Source organism: Silene latifolia, chromosome 1, assembly GCF_048544455.1.
Source record: "Silene latifolia isolate original U9 population chromosome 1, ASM4854445v1, whole genome shotgun sequence".
Taxonomy (NCBI): Eukaryota; Viridiplantae; Streptophyta; class Magnoliopsida; order Caryophyllales; family Caryophyllaceae; genus Silene; species Silene latifolia.
In genome coordinates, this window is record NC_133526.1 from 11,189,402 (window position 1) to 11,207,178 (window position 17,777).

The 17,777-nt window shown below is 38.3% G+C and overlaps 2 protein-coding genes across 2 annotated transcripts; both read left to right on the forward strand.

Moving 5' to 3' along the window:
* Window positions 1-9,077: 9,077 nt before the first annotated feature.
* LOC141651012 (protein DETOXIFICATION 30-like) lies at window positions 9,078-12,241 on the forward strand. The gene is made up of 8 exons (XM_074458759.1): window positions 9,078-9,283; window positions 9,997-10,538; window positions 10,740-10,826; window positions 11,142-11,198; window positions 11,280-11,518; window positions 11,609-11,727; window positions 11,816-11,902; window positions 11,993-12,241. Exons 1-8 carry the CDS (start codon window positions 9,095-9,097, stop codon window positions 12,134-12,136), a joined length of 1,464 nt encoding a protein of 487 aa, XP_074314860.1. The 5' UTR covers window positions 9,078-9,094; the 3' UTR covers window positions 12,137-12,241.
* Window positions 12,242-15,672: 3,431 nt separating this feature from the next.
* LOC141637545 (uncharacterized) lies at window positions 15,673-16,448 on the forward strand. Its single transcript, XM_074447059.1, has 2 exons — window positions 15,673-15,957; window positions 16,098-16,448. Exons 1-2 carry the CDS (start codon window positions 15,673-15,675, stop codon window positions 16,446-16,448), a joined length of 636 nt encoding a protein of 211 aa, XP_074303160.1.
* Window positions 16,449-17,777: the final 1,329 nt, after the last annotated feature.

Here is a 17,777-nt window from a genome sequence, read left to right on the forward strand (position 1 = left end):
CCTTAAGGTACATCAATTGCTCCTCTAGGTATTGGAGTCTTTTCTCACCGCGTCGTCCCTTGGAAAGGGTTCTCATCTTTAGACTCATCATCAGAAAATTGTAGTACTTCTTTTTCAGGAGAAGGTAACTTTCCCTCTACATCAAAGATGCGGCCTTCGATTAGTTCGAGGCGGTCATAGGTTTGTTCTTGAGTGATTTGCATTTGGGCTATCGCGGCTAGGATTCGATCACTATTTTCTTGAAGTTCTTTGGAGGTTTGTTTCATCACTTGACCCAGGCATCTTGGAAACTGGATAAGAGATCGACGACGAATCAAAACACGATCGACCATTCTATCACACTTGCTAAAAGAGGAAAAGTTTTGACTCGTGAAGTGGGTGTGTGCCACTTGTGTTGAGTGATTTTTTGAAGAAAGACAAGGTCTTTGAAAATGTGCGTCCTAGCCAACTGTAGTGTAGTTGTAGGAGTGGACTCGAGGTGAGGTTTGAAATGGGCTTTGTGGCCCGAATTTTGACACGACAAACGGACAGAGTTTTGACCGGATTTTGTGCTAATTAAAGGCCCCTTTTTTCGAAATTTTCGATTGAAATTGGGTTTTGATTTTTTTTTTTTTTTTTTTGAAAATTCGTCATGATTTGTTTTGAAATGGTGATCACGTAAGGTTTACACATTTATACAAGCATTATAACGGGATGCTGAGTGCATTTAGAAGGGTTTTGGTTTAAAGGGTGGGTTGCCATACCGAACCATCAAACCCGAAGTCTGTGGAGAGGCTCGTGCCAAACAAGAGTAAGGCCGATTCCTAGTCCATTTCCTCAAGTAGTGAAGGCCCTTGATACAAACAAGAGTAAGCATCATGGTATGGATGACGTCAATCGCTATCCATCCTTAGGTCCAAATAAGAATTAGGACCGTTTAGACGGGACAATTGGTCGAATGGGTTGGGTTGGGCCTAGGAAGGCCGAATTAAACGGTCTAGGAAGACCGAGTTATGAAAACCGACAATTGTCTTGTACAAATTTATTCCCTAACCTTGTTCAAGTTTCACCCTAGCTACACGTAAGTGTATATCCCCAGCGGAGTCGCCAAACTGTGGACAGCGGGCCGCCCACGGGGGCGCTTGGTTGGGAAACGAGGGACAAGCGTTTGCATTTTGTATGGAGTCGCCACCAATTTTTATGGGAAATTGGAACCGTTCGAATACCTCGTGTCATGCCAAGACACAAAGTAGTGACATGAACACTAAGCAATCGTTACCCTTAGCATTCTATGTCTAGAATGACTCTCGTGGATGCCAATGAACACGGGTGCTCACGGAGATCTGGAGTAAGGGGTGAGGGTACGTATTAGGAAGCTCTTTTGATCGAACACCTAATCCCGCCCGCCTCGATAGCGGCCTCTACTAATGATTAGGGAAGTTATTCGTACTCGATATATCGTCGGCTATATGCATGCAATGCAACATCCATGGATTAATCCTAGCATGTGAGAATTTAACTAAGTCGGTTGACACGTAGTTTATCATGCAATTAGGGTCGAAGTAGGAATTTAAGTTCAATTACATGTGAAAACATTCAAGCAATAAAAGAAATACAATAATGAAAATTACAATAATGACAATTACAATAATTACATTGGAATAGGTGATTTACGTCGAAAATACCTTTAAAACGGATGGTTTGAGAAAAAGGGAATAAAAGAAATAAAAGAAATTAAAGAAATAAAAGAAATTAAAGAAATAAAAGAAATTAATTAACGAATTGAAATTAGCGATATTACGAATATTAGTTGAATTAATATGTAAACTAACTAAACTACGTCAAGGCGAGAAGGGTTCGGGACGAAATCACCTGAACAGCGCAGGCGAGAACTGCGCCCTTTGGAAGAGGCGCGGCGATTGCGCGTCTGTTCCAAGGGTGAGTTCTGGCTGTGGCGAATCGCAAAACCGTTAATGTTAATTGGTGATTTTAATGGTTGATTAAATTATTTGACTCGGATGAAAGTGATTTAATGGATTATTTACATGCGATTAAAGTCATAAAAACAAGAAACATGGATGAGACTAATCAAACGGATTAATTATGTGAAGGGTCGATGTTAATGAATGAGTAATAAAACAAACTAACTAAACGAATTAATTAATTACTAAACATGATGAATACGAAGGATTAATGAATAAACAGATTAGAATGTATCAACAATGAATCCCAGAAACTCAATATGATGAAATTGAACTTCTAAAACTCGGATTGAACATTAATGACGAAAACCCGCGAATATTGGTTATAAGGGATTTAAGTCGGATTTATGACAATTAAAACATGTGAATGATGAATAATAAATATACAATATACATGTGAATTATATGCTAACATGGCGAAGAAATACAGAACAAACGAATATAAACAAAGCAAGAACGAATTACAGAGGACGAGGAAGAAGAAAAGAAGCAGGAACTGCGGCAGCCTCACGAAGAGGCGCGGCAGGTGCTGCGCTCCTTCGAAGAGGCGCAGCAGTTGCTGCGTCTTTTCTCGACGTCCTCTTGGAAATCCGCAAAAAGGTTTTAAAGACGGTTTTTGAAATCGGTTTTAAGAGATACTTTCGACGTGAATCTTACAATGATGATTACAATAAAATAAATAACAATAAAATAAAATAAGGATTATTACACCCTCAGACTTACATGTTGACGGAACGAGATGAACTAAGAAGATCGATTAGTGAATGCTCGACGCGAATGCAAGGAAAGAATGCCCTCGTAAGAGGAAAACGATTTAACAAATTGATTAATTAGATTGATTGAGTGTAGTGGTCAAATTGGTCGGTCATGCAACGGAGAGGCTGGTACCCGGAAAGATCCGAGCTTACGTGGTCGAAGGTTCAAGCACGTAGGCGCCAATTAGTAAGAACAAAGTCTAGAATGCAAAGGGAGAAGAGAAGGGCGGACACTCGCGTGAGAAATATGAGGAACGAAGGCTCCTATTTATACTAATCACGCGGAGGTTTAGGGTTTCGGAGACTCTTTGGAAGTGAATCTCGGAAAGATATGAAAAAGATACGTAAATCATGCAAAGAAGGGCCTGGGAAGAGGCGCAGCAGCCACTGCGTCTCTTGGAAGAGGCGCAAAGACACTGTCGTCTCTGTTCCCGTGAGGTTTCCTCCCGTTTAAGAAAGATTTCCGTGTTTAAGTTATGGTAGGACGGATTTGATTCGATTATCTTTTGAATATTGCGGGATATTATTTGCCAAAAGATAAAATTTGAGAAATATGGAATAGAATTATCCTAACATTCCGAACATTCGACTCGGATTTAACAAATATCGAAAAATGGAGACGGTTTTTGACCCGGACTCCGAATGCACTCTAATTACTGTCAAAACGACCGTATCAGGACATAGATGACAACTAAGAGGTTGACATTAATATTTGAGCAATCACTTGACGATAATCTTACGAATTGTCACAAATCGTTCCGCGAACCAAACATGCGGCCCAATCATCACCGGGTGGTTTGCGAAGGGTGCAGAAACGAGGTGTCTACACCCACAAATCGCAATGAATTAATTCAAAAAGAGCAGAGGCCTTGTTCTCATTCAAATCAAAAGAAGTACGGGAATGTTTTGCTTCATGACAAATATCGCAAATAATATCCGAATTGGTACGAGAATTACTGACACAAGGTAAAAGTTTAACTACTTTATTAGAAGGATGTCCAAGACGTCGATGCCACAGCGCAAAGGAATCAACGCTCACCCGGTGGATAGTTGGCTTGTATACCGCACGCAGCAAATAAAGACCGTCCCGAAGCTCACCGACTCCAATCCTCGTCCTCAAAGACCGGTCCTGAATGTGACAAGAAGAATTAGTGAAGCTAATAACACAATCGGTAACCGCAATTAATTGAGAAACGGACAAGAGATTGCAAGTAAGACTTGAGACATATAAAACATTGCGTAAGACTAGAAATTCATTCAAGCGAACCGTGCCGGCTATTTCAGCCGAGACATTCTGCCCATTTGGTAATGTAACCGGGTAAGGTGGGATTGGGTGAGGATAAGCCAGCCATGTCATGTCACCGGTTACATGATGAGATGCCCCTGTATCGATTATCCAAATAGGAGACATACCACTAAGACGATCAGACGACGAAACGGAGGAAGAGCTGCCCAGGAAATTAGCACGAGCAGGAACACGTTTGGCGCGTTTTGCTTTCAATTCTTCGAGAGTTCGAGGCCTATCGCCCCACCAATCCGGGAACTTTTGCGTGCGTATGAAACACGTGGAAAATTCGTGCCCATTAACTTGGCAGAAAGTACATAGCAGCTTCTGTCGTTCCAACCGCTCAGCATCACGTAAAGCACGCCAATCCGTGGGAGTCCCAGATGAGGAAGAAGACGCCTGATCATGGCGTACAGCAAAAGCCAGGACCTCCGACGGGTCGACGGCAGGAGGAACAGAGGAGACAAGACGTTCCTCTTGTAAGACAGCGTGATATACACGATTCAAAGATGGCAAAGGAGTCGTGCCCAATTGATGATTACGAATAGTTTTATAGAGAGTCACATCGAGTCCCATTAAAAACTTATAAACTCGTTCTGTTTCTTGGCGCGATGCAGCCGCTTTGGAAACACCACCACACTTACAGGTGAACAAGAGCTCATACGTTGCAATGGCATCCCATAGAGCTTTCAGTTCACCAAAATAAGTGATCTGGCGACATTCATGTAATTTTTCTTTGAGGGCAAAGATTCGAGAGCCATCAACAACGGAAAACCGTTCTTCCAAATCAAGCCATAAGGCACGAGGATCTTCAGTATAAGAAATCGACTTTTTAATCGAATCGTCAATGGAATTCATTAGCCATTGAACGACAGTGCAATTGACGACTTCCCACTGTTGAAAAAGAAAATCATCATCATCCGGTTGTTCAATCGAACCATCGCAAAATCCGAATTTCCGGCGAGATTTAAGTGAAGTTCGCATAGAACGACTCCATTCTTTATAGTTATCGCTGGAAAGACGGATATGTGTGATGGATTGGCCAGGACCTTCTTGATTGGCAAGGGAAAAAGGCGATAAAGGATCGAGTTTTTGAATTTCGGGTTTAGGGTTGGGAACTACCATTGAAGAAGGCGGAAGGTGGATGGTTACGTAAAGAACACTGATACCATGATAGAAAGTTAATTGTGTTTAATCATGTGTGTTGCCTTCTGATTGATAATTGTTTGGTTTAAATACATAGCATTGGGCCTCGACTACATATGTCATAAGCCGGCCCTAATAGATACGCCCTTTATCCCGGTTATTTGTTTAGATATCACATTTGATATATTTTAAAACCTGTTTCTATATTAGATTAAAGTAGGTAAATTAGGGCTTGATTAATGTACGAAATAAGAACTTGGACTTTTAAGTAGGTTAAGAAAAAAATAGAATATTTTAATGCAGGAACCAGGGTTACAAAACCTACAATTAAACATGGTCAAATATAGTGGCATTCCATTAAGAGTGTTTGAATGGATGTATTTGGAGGGAAAGGAAATGAAGAGAGAGTAACATGTTTAAAATTCCTTGTATGTATAGCAAATAAGGGTGAAAGGGATCCATTTTCCCATCTTCAACCCAAATCATAATCTCTCCATCATAAAGAAGATTTGGAGGAAAACTGTATCCAAACATCTACCTCAATTCCCCCTCCGTCCCTTTCTGATCCCGTCCTTCCTTTTCCCTTCTCTCTTTCCCTTTCCCCAATAAGTCGACTATACATCTAATGTATTACAAATTTACAACTGGTGGTATATTTTATGAGTTTTATAATAAGTTTTCGAGTTTTGTTTAAAGATTTTGAGCTTTACTATAAAGTTTCTGAGTTCGTTCACTTAAACATTAAGCTCAAAAAATTACAATAATTCAAAAACATTACATATAATCTCAGTTAAATTTGAGTTTTGACGTTAAAAAATTAAAATATAACTTATAAACGTCAAAAAGCTCAAAAAAAAATACATAAGCTCAGTCACATGTTAAATATGATGTAATATATGAGACGTATGTTCCTTAATTTTCCAATTTTCCCTCCTATTTTGATATCCAAACATACTTAAATATCTTTCTAATACAAATTTATGTGCGAAAACAAATTTACATAACACATATATATTGTTTATAGTAGAGGTGATCAAATACGGTTTTGGATTGGACGTAGGTCAGGTTAATATGATTTCTTGAGCCCGCAAACATGCGGTTAGCGGATTTTGGACAGGTTCGTGGACTGAGCCTGTTGTTTTATTAGCGGGAGTCTAATGGGTCTTCCTGTCCATAAACAAGTCTAGTTTATAGGTTGAATAAGATAACTAGTTTTATGCCCGTGCAGAAATTGCACGGTTTACATTGATAAAATTTGTTGAATATATATTTTATTGTCAGAAAATCCACGATTAGGTATTATATTATGACATTTAAAATTTTTGATTATCTCATATTTTTAATTTAAGAGAATGTAAAAATGGTAAACGAAATGTGTCGCAGACTATTTTTAACCCGTATCCTAACTATTATTTGACCTCTATTCACTTTTACCCGTATTTATCCTAACATGGTTAATCTGTTTAACGTATTCTAAATTAACCCGACTTGCATAATTAAAATGCAACCATAATGTTCATCAAAAAATGCAACCATAATGAATTGATTAAGCTTGTTTACAGGCGACTTGATATGAATCAATATAAAAAAATAATATCATAAGTAACCATATAATAATACACGTGGAATCCAAATTGTTCGATCTAGCCCGAGTATCGCCGTTTTAAGGTCACTGGGTCAAGTAATAAGAATCAGTCAAAGTAAAAGATTTAGATTTATCTTACTCCGTATATGCTAAAATGAGATGGGTACTTACCCGTTTTAATGTTAAAGCCGGATACTTTTATTTTAGGGGAGTCTAATTGGAGACAAACCTAACACCATACATAAAAACATTTCTTACTATTTTGTGTTCTTTAATATATTTGTATTTAATAGACTTATATTTTTCCGATTTTTCGATTTTTTCCTCAAAGTACGATGAACTCAGTTGTGCACTCTTGAAAAGGAGAAAAACAGAAATGCAAAATAAAATGAAGTATAGGAGAGAGAGTAATTAAATAGTTACACTGATCATGGGAGACTCTACCTAAAAAAAGTGTATTCAATTTCATCAGCCAATGAGAAGTCAAGAAAAAACATAGCTTTTATACTAGGTAGATTGAGAAATTTCACATTCTTTATTTCACTTAATAACCGATTGAAAGAAGTTATGTCCATCTATTTGTTCTGCTTTTTTCCTTTACTTTTTGGTGTGCCAATGAAAAATGTTGAAACACAATTTAGTTGGTGAATAGATTCTGGAATTTCATAAGCATAATTGTGATCTTAGTAGTAGAATCATTTTTATTGCAACTCACTCCAACTCTCTCACTCGAATGTATTTCTAGAACAAGAATGAAAAAAAGAAAACAGTCTAGCATTCCGTTTTCGGCAGAATCATTTTCCAATCCAAGTTAATGCAATTGTCGGCTAGAGAAAAAGGATTACGCATCTGAGGACCACGTTGTTTTTGAGCATATACACATTTTTTCTGACATAGTACCATTTATAAATATAGTTTTTGAGCAATGTTATATTTTTTTAATGTAATGTTTTAGTAAATGTGCTCAAAAACTTTATATTAAAACAGAACTCAAAAATTTTAAAATAAAAATCAGAAAATAAAAAATAAGACTACCTCAAATATATAATCTATGAACTGTATCGGCTATACTGACTCATTTACGGAAATTATTCTTATTTTTTTCACCAAAACTTGCCGCTCTTTCAATGTCCTTTTTAACAAAAGGATCCATGAACCAAATTAAATTGGCTTTTATTGATTGTTTGGCTTTTCTAATACGGAGTATTACAATTCTACATACCTAATAGCATTAGGTTAATATGGAGCACATTCATATTTTCTATCCCATGCCAAATTATATCGTTTAGCTTTTTCAGAAATGTCGGATTATGAATATCAAGCTATGTTATTAGATCACTCTACAGATAAGCATAAATCAAGAACGCGAATTGAACCCTGATCTTTTCTGTTAAAAAGAGCTTAATTGAACTGAACGGAAATAAGAGTTAATTTGTGAAGAGATGAGCTGAACTGAAATGAATAGAGTTGAAATGAACTTGAATGAGCTGAAATTAAGTCGAATAAAGCAGTGTCTCAGCTCATGTGGTAAGAGCTATCTTAGGGGTTCGATTCTTACACCCTCGCACATAATACGCTCATTTGAAGAAAAAGGAAAAAAAAAAAAAAAGCACATCAAATAGGCTTATTTTAAAAATTGGAATTAAGCTTGTTTTTAAAATTAATTGACAATTGGATAGAATAATTCTTATACTGTATTAATTTATAAGGTGATCATCTCTTTAAAACGTTTATAATTTCTATACTCCATAATACGGAGTATATAAGAAGAATCTTTGATGCATAGTGATATTCAGTTTGTTGAAACTTGTAATGGAACTCATATTAGGCCTAGTTTGCAAAAGTGTTTTTAGATTTAAAAACACTTTTTTGTCAAACACACACCTTTTTTAAAAGCTAAAAAAAGTTGCAAAAGCTAAAAATTCATATTTTTGCCTATACAAAATAGAAGCAACAATTAGATACTTCTATTTTTGAAAAACAATTTTAGAAAATTAAACTTGAAAAACAAAAATTCATTTTTGAAAAATAAAGCCAAACATGCTCTTATTTACCCGCTTATATTCTTATATACTCCGTATATAAATGGTATTCATTCATACATATTGTCAACACTACCAAGTAACTTGTAAAACTTTTGGAAATTAGAATAGTAATCTTTCTAAAAAGCTTGGAAGAAATTTTCCACCATTGATGATGTAAGCTCATATATATTCTAGCCTACTTAACTAAAAACTGCTACCACCACAGATTCTTATTGTTTCTTCAAAATAACACAATTCGAGCTGTTTTAATTAAACTTTGAAAACTATATATGGTTTTAAATAATCATACAATATATATATTGTATTTCAGGAAGAAAATGATGAAAGAAACGTTGAAGGAATCGAAGAAATTATGGTATTTGGCGGGACCATCATTTTTTACGTCGGTGTGTCAATACTCTCTTGGAGCCATAACTCAGACCTTCGCTGGCCAACTTAGTACTCTCGACCTCGCTACTGTCTCCGTCGAGAATACTCTCATCGCCGGCTTTTGCTTTGGTATCTTGGTAAGCACCCACATTTTTGCCTATCAACTTATTATGACACGGTCCAAAAACCCATATAATTAACAAGTAGTAGCACTAGTGAGCACTCGTAAATTATATGGGTTGTTCCGGTGGTGGATCTTGGAGTCAGCGATAAGGGGCACCGAGTTCTAAACTATTAACATCATATGTGTATATTTAATATTCAATCATCGAGCCAATGGGGGCGGCCAAGCCCCTTCCCAGCATAACTAACGTCCTTCACCTACTGGGTCGGTCTCACAATAATACAGTCTCATATTAAATCATTTATAATGTCAAATACCACTACAAGAAATCACGACAAGGGCGACTAAGGGAGGCGACTGATTTTAGTCGCCCTTATAAATTTAGCGACTAAGAACAGTCGACCGCACTTGGTAGCAAGGTTTAGTCGCATTTGGCGACGGGTCATAGTCGACAAATTTGGCGACTGTATTTTTTAAATTGGCGACTGTATTTTTTAAAGCGGGCGACTGATAACAGTTGTGCCAAATTGGCGACTTATATTCCACTCCAGTCGCCAAAATGGCGACTATTATTAGTCGCCATCTAGTGGCCACGTCATTATTTATGTCGTCAATTGGCGACTGTTTTCGACTGGAGTCGCCTACTTTAGACGCCTTTAACAGATATTCTTGTAGTGTACCATGTTACACATCAATTTATATTTGTGCATAAAATTATGAGATCAGTTAGGGATGGGAAGTGCACTGGAGACACTATGTGGACAAGCATTTGGAGCAGGAAAACAACACATGCTTGGAATTTACATGCAAAGATCATGGGTGATCCTTAACACAACCAGTGTAATCCTAACTATTCTCTACATATTTGCCACCCCTCTTCTCAAATTTATTGGACAAACCTCCGAAATCTCAGAGGCAGCAGGGAAATTCGCGCTTCTCATGATCCCTCAGTTATTTGCTTATGCCATGAACTTCCCTACAGCCAAGTTCTTGCAGGCTCAAAGCAAGGTAATGGTAATGGCTGTGATTGCTGCGATCGCGTTAGTGCTCCACACGCTTTTTAGTTGGTTGGTGATAGTGAAGCTCCAGTGGGGACTAGTGGGGGCCGTAGTGGTGTTAAATGGTTCCTGGTGGTTTATTGTGCTGGCGCAGCTCGGTTATGTGTTTAGTGGCCGGTGTAAGGGGGCTTGGACCGGGTTCTCTATTAAGGCCTTTGAAAATCTATGGGGATTTGTTAGGCTGTCCTTGTCTTCAGCTGTCATGCTTTGGTAATTTTTAGTCTTCTTTTTTCGCCGTTAATTAATCTTGCTCTTATTATTATGTTGTAACTGTCAAGAAACCATCTCAACCAAAAGCTCTGTTACCATGTCAAGAAACCATACCAACCAAAAGCTTAAGCTGATGGTTGAAGTCCAAAATCGGTTTTATACTCTAACAGACAACAGTAACATGTAAATGGTGGTGTGCAGCTTAGAGGTGTGGTACTATGTGGCCCTGGTTCTATTTGCTGGGTATCTAAAGAATGCTAAGATATCAGTGGATGCCTTGTCAATATGGTGTGTTAGTTCTTTTCAGTAAATTATTCTTCTTACTCTTTCAATTGTTCCTTTTATGTACAAGTGGTTAAAACTTGGGTGAAATTCCCAGAAGACCCAGGTTCAAGCCTCCCTAAGAGCAAAATTTCGAGCTTGTAACCCGAGGGTTTACCCAGTGAGCACCAAAGGTAGCGGTTGCGGATTCCCTCGTCACTAAAAAAAAAAAAAATACAGTCGTCAATAATTAAAGAAAATAAACCGGAAACAATTCCAAGTTCGAAAGATGTTATTTGTTGGGAGTATGAATGTATGATGATAGAAAAAACTGTTTTGCAGTATAAACTTACTGGGATGGACAGTAATGGTAGCAATTGGATTCAATGCTGCAGTAAGGTTAGTCACCAGATTGTTGATTAGAAAATCAGATAGGGAAATGTATGTAAACTTATGTAGAGGTAATTAATACTTTCTCAGTGTTCGAGTATCAAATGAACTCGGAGCAGCACGACCAAAAGCAGCAAAATTTTCTGTTGTGGTTGCTGCAGCAACTTCATTCATGATTGGCTTGCTCCTCTCGCTTGCCCTCGTCACACTCCGACCCAAATACCCATCAGTTTTTAGCAGCAGTAAGGAAGTCCAACAACTTGTATATAACCTCACTCCACTTCTTGCTCTGACGATTGCTATTGACAGTATCCAGCCCGTTCTTTCAGGTCAGGCTCTCTTTCTTTCTTGCTTTCTCTTCGTGAATAAAGATTAAAGACCCCGCCGACAGGCTATGTCCTATATGGTTGTTATTTCAGGGGTGGCAATAGGAGCAGGGTGGCAGGGATTAGTGGCGTACGTGAATATTGGTTGTTATTATCTATTCGGCCTGCCTCTAGGACTCGTCTTGGGTTACAAGCTCCATTTGGGTGTTAAGGTATACTGCGCTCTCGATTACCTTAACCTTAAAGTGCATGAATCCCCAAGACTAAGTTAATATAGAATTAACTTTGTTAATTATGTAGGGGATTTGGTACGGATTAATGGCTGGGACAACAATTCAAACCCTAGTCCTGTTCTTGATGACCTACAGAACCAACTGGAATAAAGAGGTATGCAAAACCAGGCGCAGTTCTATTTCGATGCTTCTTTCAACTCGTGGTTATTAACCAATAACTGAAAGTTCCTGGAATGTTATGCAGGCATCAATGGCCGAAGACCGGCTAAAACAATGGGGAGGACCCAGAGATGCAAATGATGTCAAGGAGAATGAGTTAGGGGCCAATAGTAACCAAATCTTCTCACATTCTCATATTCAAATCACTGATAGACAGCCTATAGTTTGATGCATATACGGTCTATGGAACCCTTAAACTAGTAGTACTCTACTATTGATACATGTTTAGGCCATGATATATAGCCATACTTTTAACAATTAGAAGACACAAAATACCAACTAATTCTTCATGCAATAAGAATTTTTTGCTTAATTAGCGTTATTAAGCAAACTAATTAGGTAATTAGTGTTGAGTTGAAACTATTTACGTTTATGGTGTCCACGTCATCACTTATTTTTTTTTGCAGATTTTTCAACAAAGCCGCTAATGTTCTTAGCGGCTTTCTTTCTTTTTTTACTAGTCATTGAATTTCCACAATCCGATTATCTTGGACTCAAGAAATGCGAGGATAACGACAAAAACATTTGAAGTCTTTAGCGCCTTTGTCAACTTTTTTTTAAAAAAAAAATTTTGCACCATAAACCGCTAAGAAGTATAGCGGCTTTGTGTAATTAGCAAAAAAAAAAAAGCAAACACCTAAGCCGCTGAGGTTCTTAGCGGCTATGTATGTGAATTTGGGAAAAAAAAAACTTGCACAATCCAGTAGCTACTGGACTCAGGAAATGCAAAAAATACAGCCTAAGCCGCTGAAGTTCTTAGCGGCTATGTGTAATTGTATAAAAAAAAAAAAAACAAACCACCTAAGCCATTTGTAGTTCTTAGCGGCTTAAGGTCTGATTTGAAAAAAAAAACCATCTTGCCTAGTCTTTCACACCATCACACTCCTTCACACCTGCATACATACATGTTTACCTGCACAAACATTCACTCCTTCACACCATCACACATACATTCACACCATCACACAATGCCCAAACATACACTCCAAACATGGGATTGAAATCAGGAAGTGGGGATCATTTCATTGATAACCAACTAAAGTTCATACAAAATAAACCAACTAAGGTTCATACAAGCTAAACCAACTAATGTTCATACAAACTTAACCAACTAAAATTCATAGAAACTAAACCAACTAAACTACTTGGCACATTAGCCTAATCTTGAGCGAGTCTTCTTTGGTCTTGAACTTGAACCGGTAGGTGTCTCCTCCTCACGGATAGGGGTAAGCCTATGCTCCAAGTGACGTAAATGATATCTAGGAGGAGGTTGGCGTTGAGGGCTTGGATGATCGGTTTCAATGGGTGGGACTAGATTCCGTGTCCGTGCGTTGCAAGCATTCGAGTGACATTATACGCATCTCTAACATGCCTAAATGTGATAGTGGAACATCCTCCGGCATGTTGCCAAGCATAGTAGTAGCATGCCTATAGTTGTATAGATGACTATAGGCATGCTACTACTATGCTTGGCAACATGCCGGAGGATGTTCCACTATCACATTTAGGCATGTTGCGAGAGATGCAGACAATGTCACTCGAATGCTTGCAACGCACGGGACACGGGAATCTAGTCCCACCCATTGAAACCGATCATCCAAGCCCTCAACGCCAACCTCCTCCTAGATATCATTTACGTCACTTGGAGCATAGGCTTACCCCTATCCGTGAGGAGGAGACACCACCGCTCAAGTTCAAGACCAAAGAAGACTCGCTCAAGATTAGGCTAATGTGCCAAGTAGTTTAGTTGGTTTAGTTTCTATGAATTTTAGTTGGTTAAGTTTGTATGAACATTAGTTGGTTTAGCTTGTATGAACCTTAGTTGGTTTATTTTGTATGAACTTTAGTTGGTTATCAATGAAATGATCCCACTTTCCTGATTTCAATCCCATGTTTGGAGTGTATGTTTGGGCATTGTGTGATGGTGTGAATGTATGTGTGATGGTGTGAAGGAGTGAATGTTTGTGCAGGTAAACATGTATGTATGCAGGTGTGAAGGAGTGTGATGGTGTGAAAGACTAGGCAAGATGGTTTTTTTCAAATCAAGACCTTAAGCCGCTAAGAACTACAAATGCTTAGGTGGTTTTTTTTTTTTTTATACAATTACACATAGCCGCTAAGAACTTCAAATGGCTTAGGCCGTATTTTTGCATTTCCGAGTCCAAAGAGCTACCGGATTGTGCAAGTTTTTTTTTTCCCAAATTCACATACATAGCCGCTAAGAACCTCAGCGGCTTAGGTGTTTGCTTTTTTTTTTTGCTAATTACACAAAGCCGCTATACTTCTTAGCGGTTTATGGTGCAAAATTTTTTTTTTAAAAAAAAGTTGACAAAGCCGCTAAAGACTTCAGCGGCTTTGCCTGTTATCCTCGCAATTTCTTGAGTCCAGTACACTGGATTGTGGAAATTCAATGACTAGTAAAAAAAGAAAGAAAGCCGCTAAGAACATTAGCGGCTTTGTTGAAAAATCTGCAAAAAAAAATAAGTGATGACGTGGACACCATAAACGTAAATAGTTTCAACTCAACACTAATTACCTAATTAGTTTGCTTAATAACGCTAATTAAGCAAAAAATTCCATGTTCTGTGCATTTAAAGAGAGTGTTAATTGTTAAACTAATGGCTAAAAGTAATTCAAGCCTCAGGCCTGTTTTATCCATCGTTTGTCTGCAAGGGTGAAGTCTAGCGAAGGATCTTAGAAACAAGCCCCTTTAAAAGCAATTTTATGGAGGCTATTTATGACTAAGACTACGTTTTCTAAACTTCGAGTTCGTCACCCTAGTAAAAATAGTGATTGACCTGGTACGTATACGTGGTTTGTCCACTTTCTTTCGATCCAAGTCAATTTTTGTCTGTTGTCACCCATATCCGATCCTTTCTATTTAAATTTTTTTATTAATCGATTATATAAAGCCAATTTTAGCCACACAGCCAAAAAAAAAATGCAGAACGAATTCATCACCAAAAAAAGGTTTCGTCACCGGTTGTGGTACTGTGGGTGTGTATCCCTGGTATCGGTGAGGTAATGGTGTAGTGTCATGGATGTAACATTATGTCTCATCCCTTTTATGTCGCATTGCATATTCTTACATTGGTGTCATGTTTAGAATTTTTTTGGATAAATAAGGTTATTTAGCAAATTAATTAGGATTATGGGGTTGGTTTCAAACTATTTGGGGTCGATGGGTCCACGTCATCGCTTTTATTTTTTTCTCCAGTTTTTAGGTAAAGCCGCTAAGATCCTTGGCGGCTTATATCGTTACCCGGGAAAGTGGTAACTAGATCCCTTTACTTTAGTAAATTGTGAAATTTAACCCCTTAATTTTAATTGGAGTAATTGACCCCCTTACCTTTTACAAAATGTGAAATTAAACCCTTAAGTAATTTTCCGGCCAATTTCTCACCGGAACTTCAATTTCTCATCATTAGTATGAAAACCCGATAGCATATCGTATATGTAACAATATGGTAATAGATTATTTGGTGTATATTTAGATATTATGTAAATATTGTTAGGATATTTTAGTTGCTATATTTGAGGAGGTAATATAGGAGGGTAAGTTGTATATAATGTATGCTTGGGTATTACGTTCAATATCAAGAAATCATTCATCCTCATTCTTTTCTCTGCCTCTCACTTTCTATGGTATCGTGAGCTAGGTTAAATAAAAATCACAAAATTAAAATTCTCAAATACTCAGGAGTCATGCCAGGAGATGAAGGCAAAGGCTCGAAAACAAAACTCATACCAACGACTTCTCCCCTTTATCTTCACCAATCGGATAGCACTAGTCTTATGTTAACACAAATCGTCTTTAATGGCGATAACTATGATTTGTGGGCACCAGCCGTCAGAAATGGCTTGAATGCTAAAAACAAATTGAGTTTTATTGAAGGAAAGGTCAAGAAGCCGACTGTGGATGACGAAGAAGATGTCGAATCCGTAGCATGGAGACAATGCAACGCCATGTTGAAAGCATGGTTGCGGAATGTAATCGATGTTAAATTACATCCGAGCATTGCTTTTGAGCAAACCGTCTCGGAAGTTTGGGAGGAATTGAAGAGCAGCACTCGGCTGGAAACGCACCGAGAGTGCATCAGTTAAAAGGAGAATTGATGGAGTGCAAGCAGGGGAGATTAATCGTGCTTGAGTATTACACAAAATTGAAGACCATCTGGGATGAGCTTGCAAATTACAGCAAGAACACGAGATGCACCTGTGGAGCAGCAACCGAGATTGCCAAAGAGCGGGAAGAAGAAAAGGTCCATCAATTTTTGATGGGACTCGACAATAATCTATACGGACATATCCGTAGTAACTTGTTGATGGAAGACCCCATCGCTACTCTACCACGGGCATATGCCTTGGTATTGCGTGAAGAAAGGCATTCGAATATGACGAAAGGAAAAGAAGAAAACAATGAAGCTGTCATGGCTGCTATAGAACATATAGCGCGGGACGAGGCAGAGGAAAAATCATAAAACAAGAGGGAGAAGATGAAGCCGAATTGCCCTACTGCAGCTATTGTGAGAAATATTATCACACGGAGGATAATTGCTACGATAAGCATGGATATGAGAATGTAAAAGCTAGAGAAAGAGGAAGAGGAAGACGAGGAGGCTATGGTAGAGGACGTGGTCGTGGGAGATCACAAGGACGAGGACAGCGAGATAATTACCAAGCGAATGCAGTAAACAACTCGTCAAAGGAAGGTGACCCGACCAAGAAAAATCCGTCTTTCACAACCGAAGAAATTGAGAAGCTTCGAATTCTGATCAATGGCAGTCCGGAAGGTAGCGAGAAACTGGCAGGTATGCATACTAAAATTAATCGGGAATGGTTAATTGATAGTGGTGCTTCACACCACATGACAGGGAATCAAAGTTGTCTGACAAAAATTCGGATTGAAGAATCGTCCAATGTGGGCCTACCAGACGGGAGACGGATTGAAGCACGGGAGCATGGGGAAGTTGTGTTGAGCGATAATTTTATTTTAAAGGATGTTTTATACGTCCCAACATTAACGTGTGACTTGATTTCCGTGCAACAGTTAATACATGAAAATAATTGTGTCGTGACTTTCTTCCCGGACTATTGTATAATGCAGGAACAGGTTTCGAGGAAGGAGATTGGACGGGGTGAGCACCATGATGGGGTTTACAAGTTCAAGTCGAGCAAGCGCGAGGAGGCTAGGAAGATGTCGATTTCAAAAGATGGAGAACTTTGGCATAAACGTCTTGGACATCCGTCAAGGAGTAAATCGCTTTCTTTTTCTAAGTTAGTTAATTACAGTTTGAATTGGGATTCTAGCCAAATTTGTGATTCTTGTTGTAGGGCTAAACAAACTCGAATTTCGTTTAGCTTAAATAATAAGCGGTGTGATGAATTGTTTGGATTAATTCATGTTGACATTTGGGGAAAATATCCTATTGCTAGTTTATCTCGAGCCCATTATTTCTTGACCATAGTTGACGACCGTAGTAGAGGAGTGTGGATTTATCTGATGAAAGACAAGAGTGAGGCAAGCAAGTTTATGGAAATTATTTGCCAAATGGATAAAACCCAATTTAACAAAATTGTCAAAATCATCCAAAGTGATAACGGTAGTGAACTATTGCCAGGCGCTATGAAAGGCTATTATGAGGATAATGGAATACATTTTCGAACTAGCAATGTAGATACCCCACAGCAAAACGGGAGAGTTGAGAGAAAACACCGTCACATTTTAGAAAAGGCTAGAGCATTGCGATTTGCTGGACATTTACCCATCGATTTTTGGGGGGAGTGTGTCTTAACTGCAGCTTACCTCA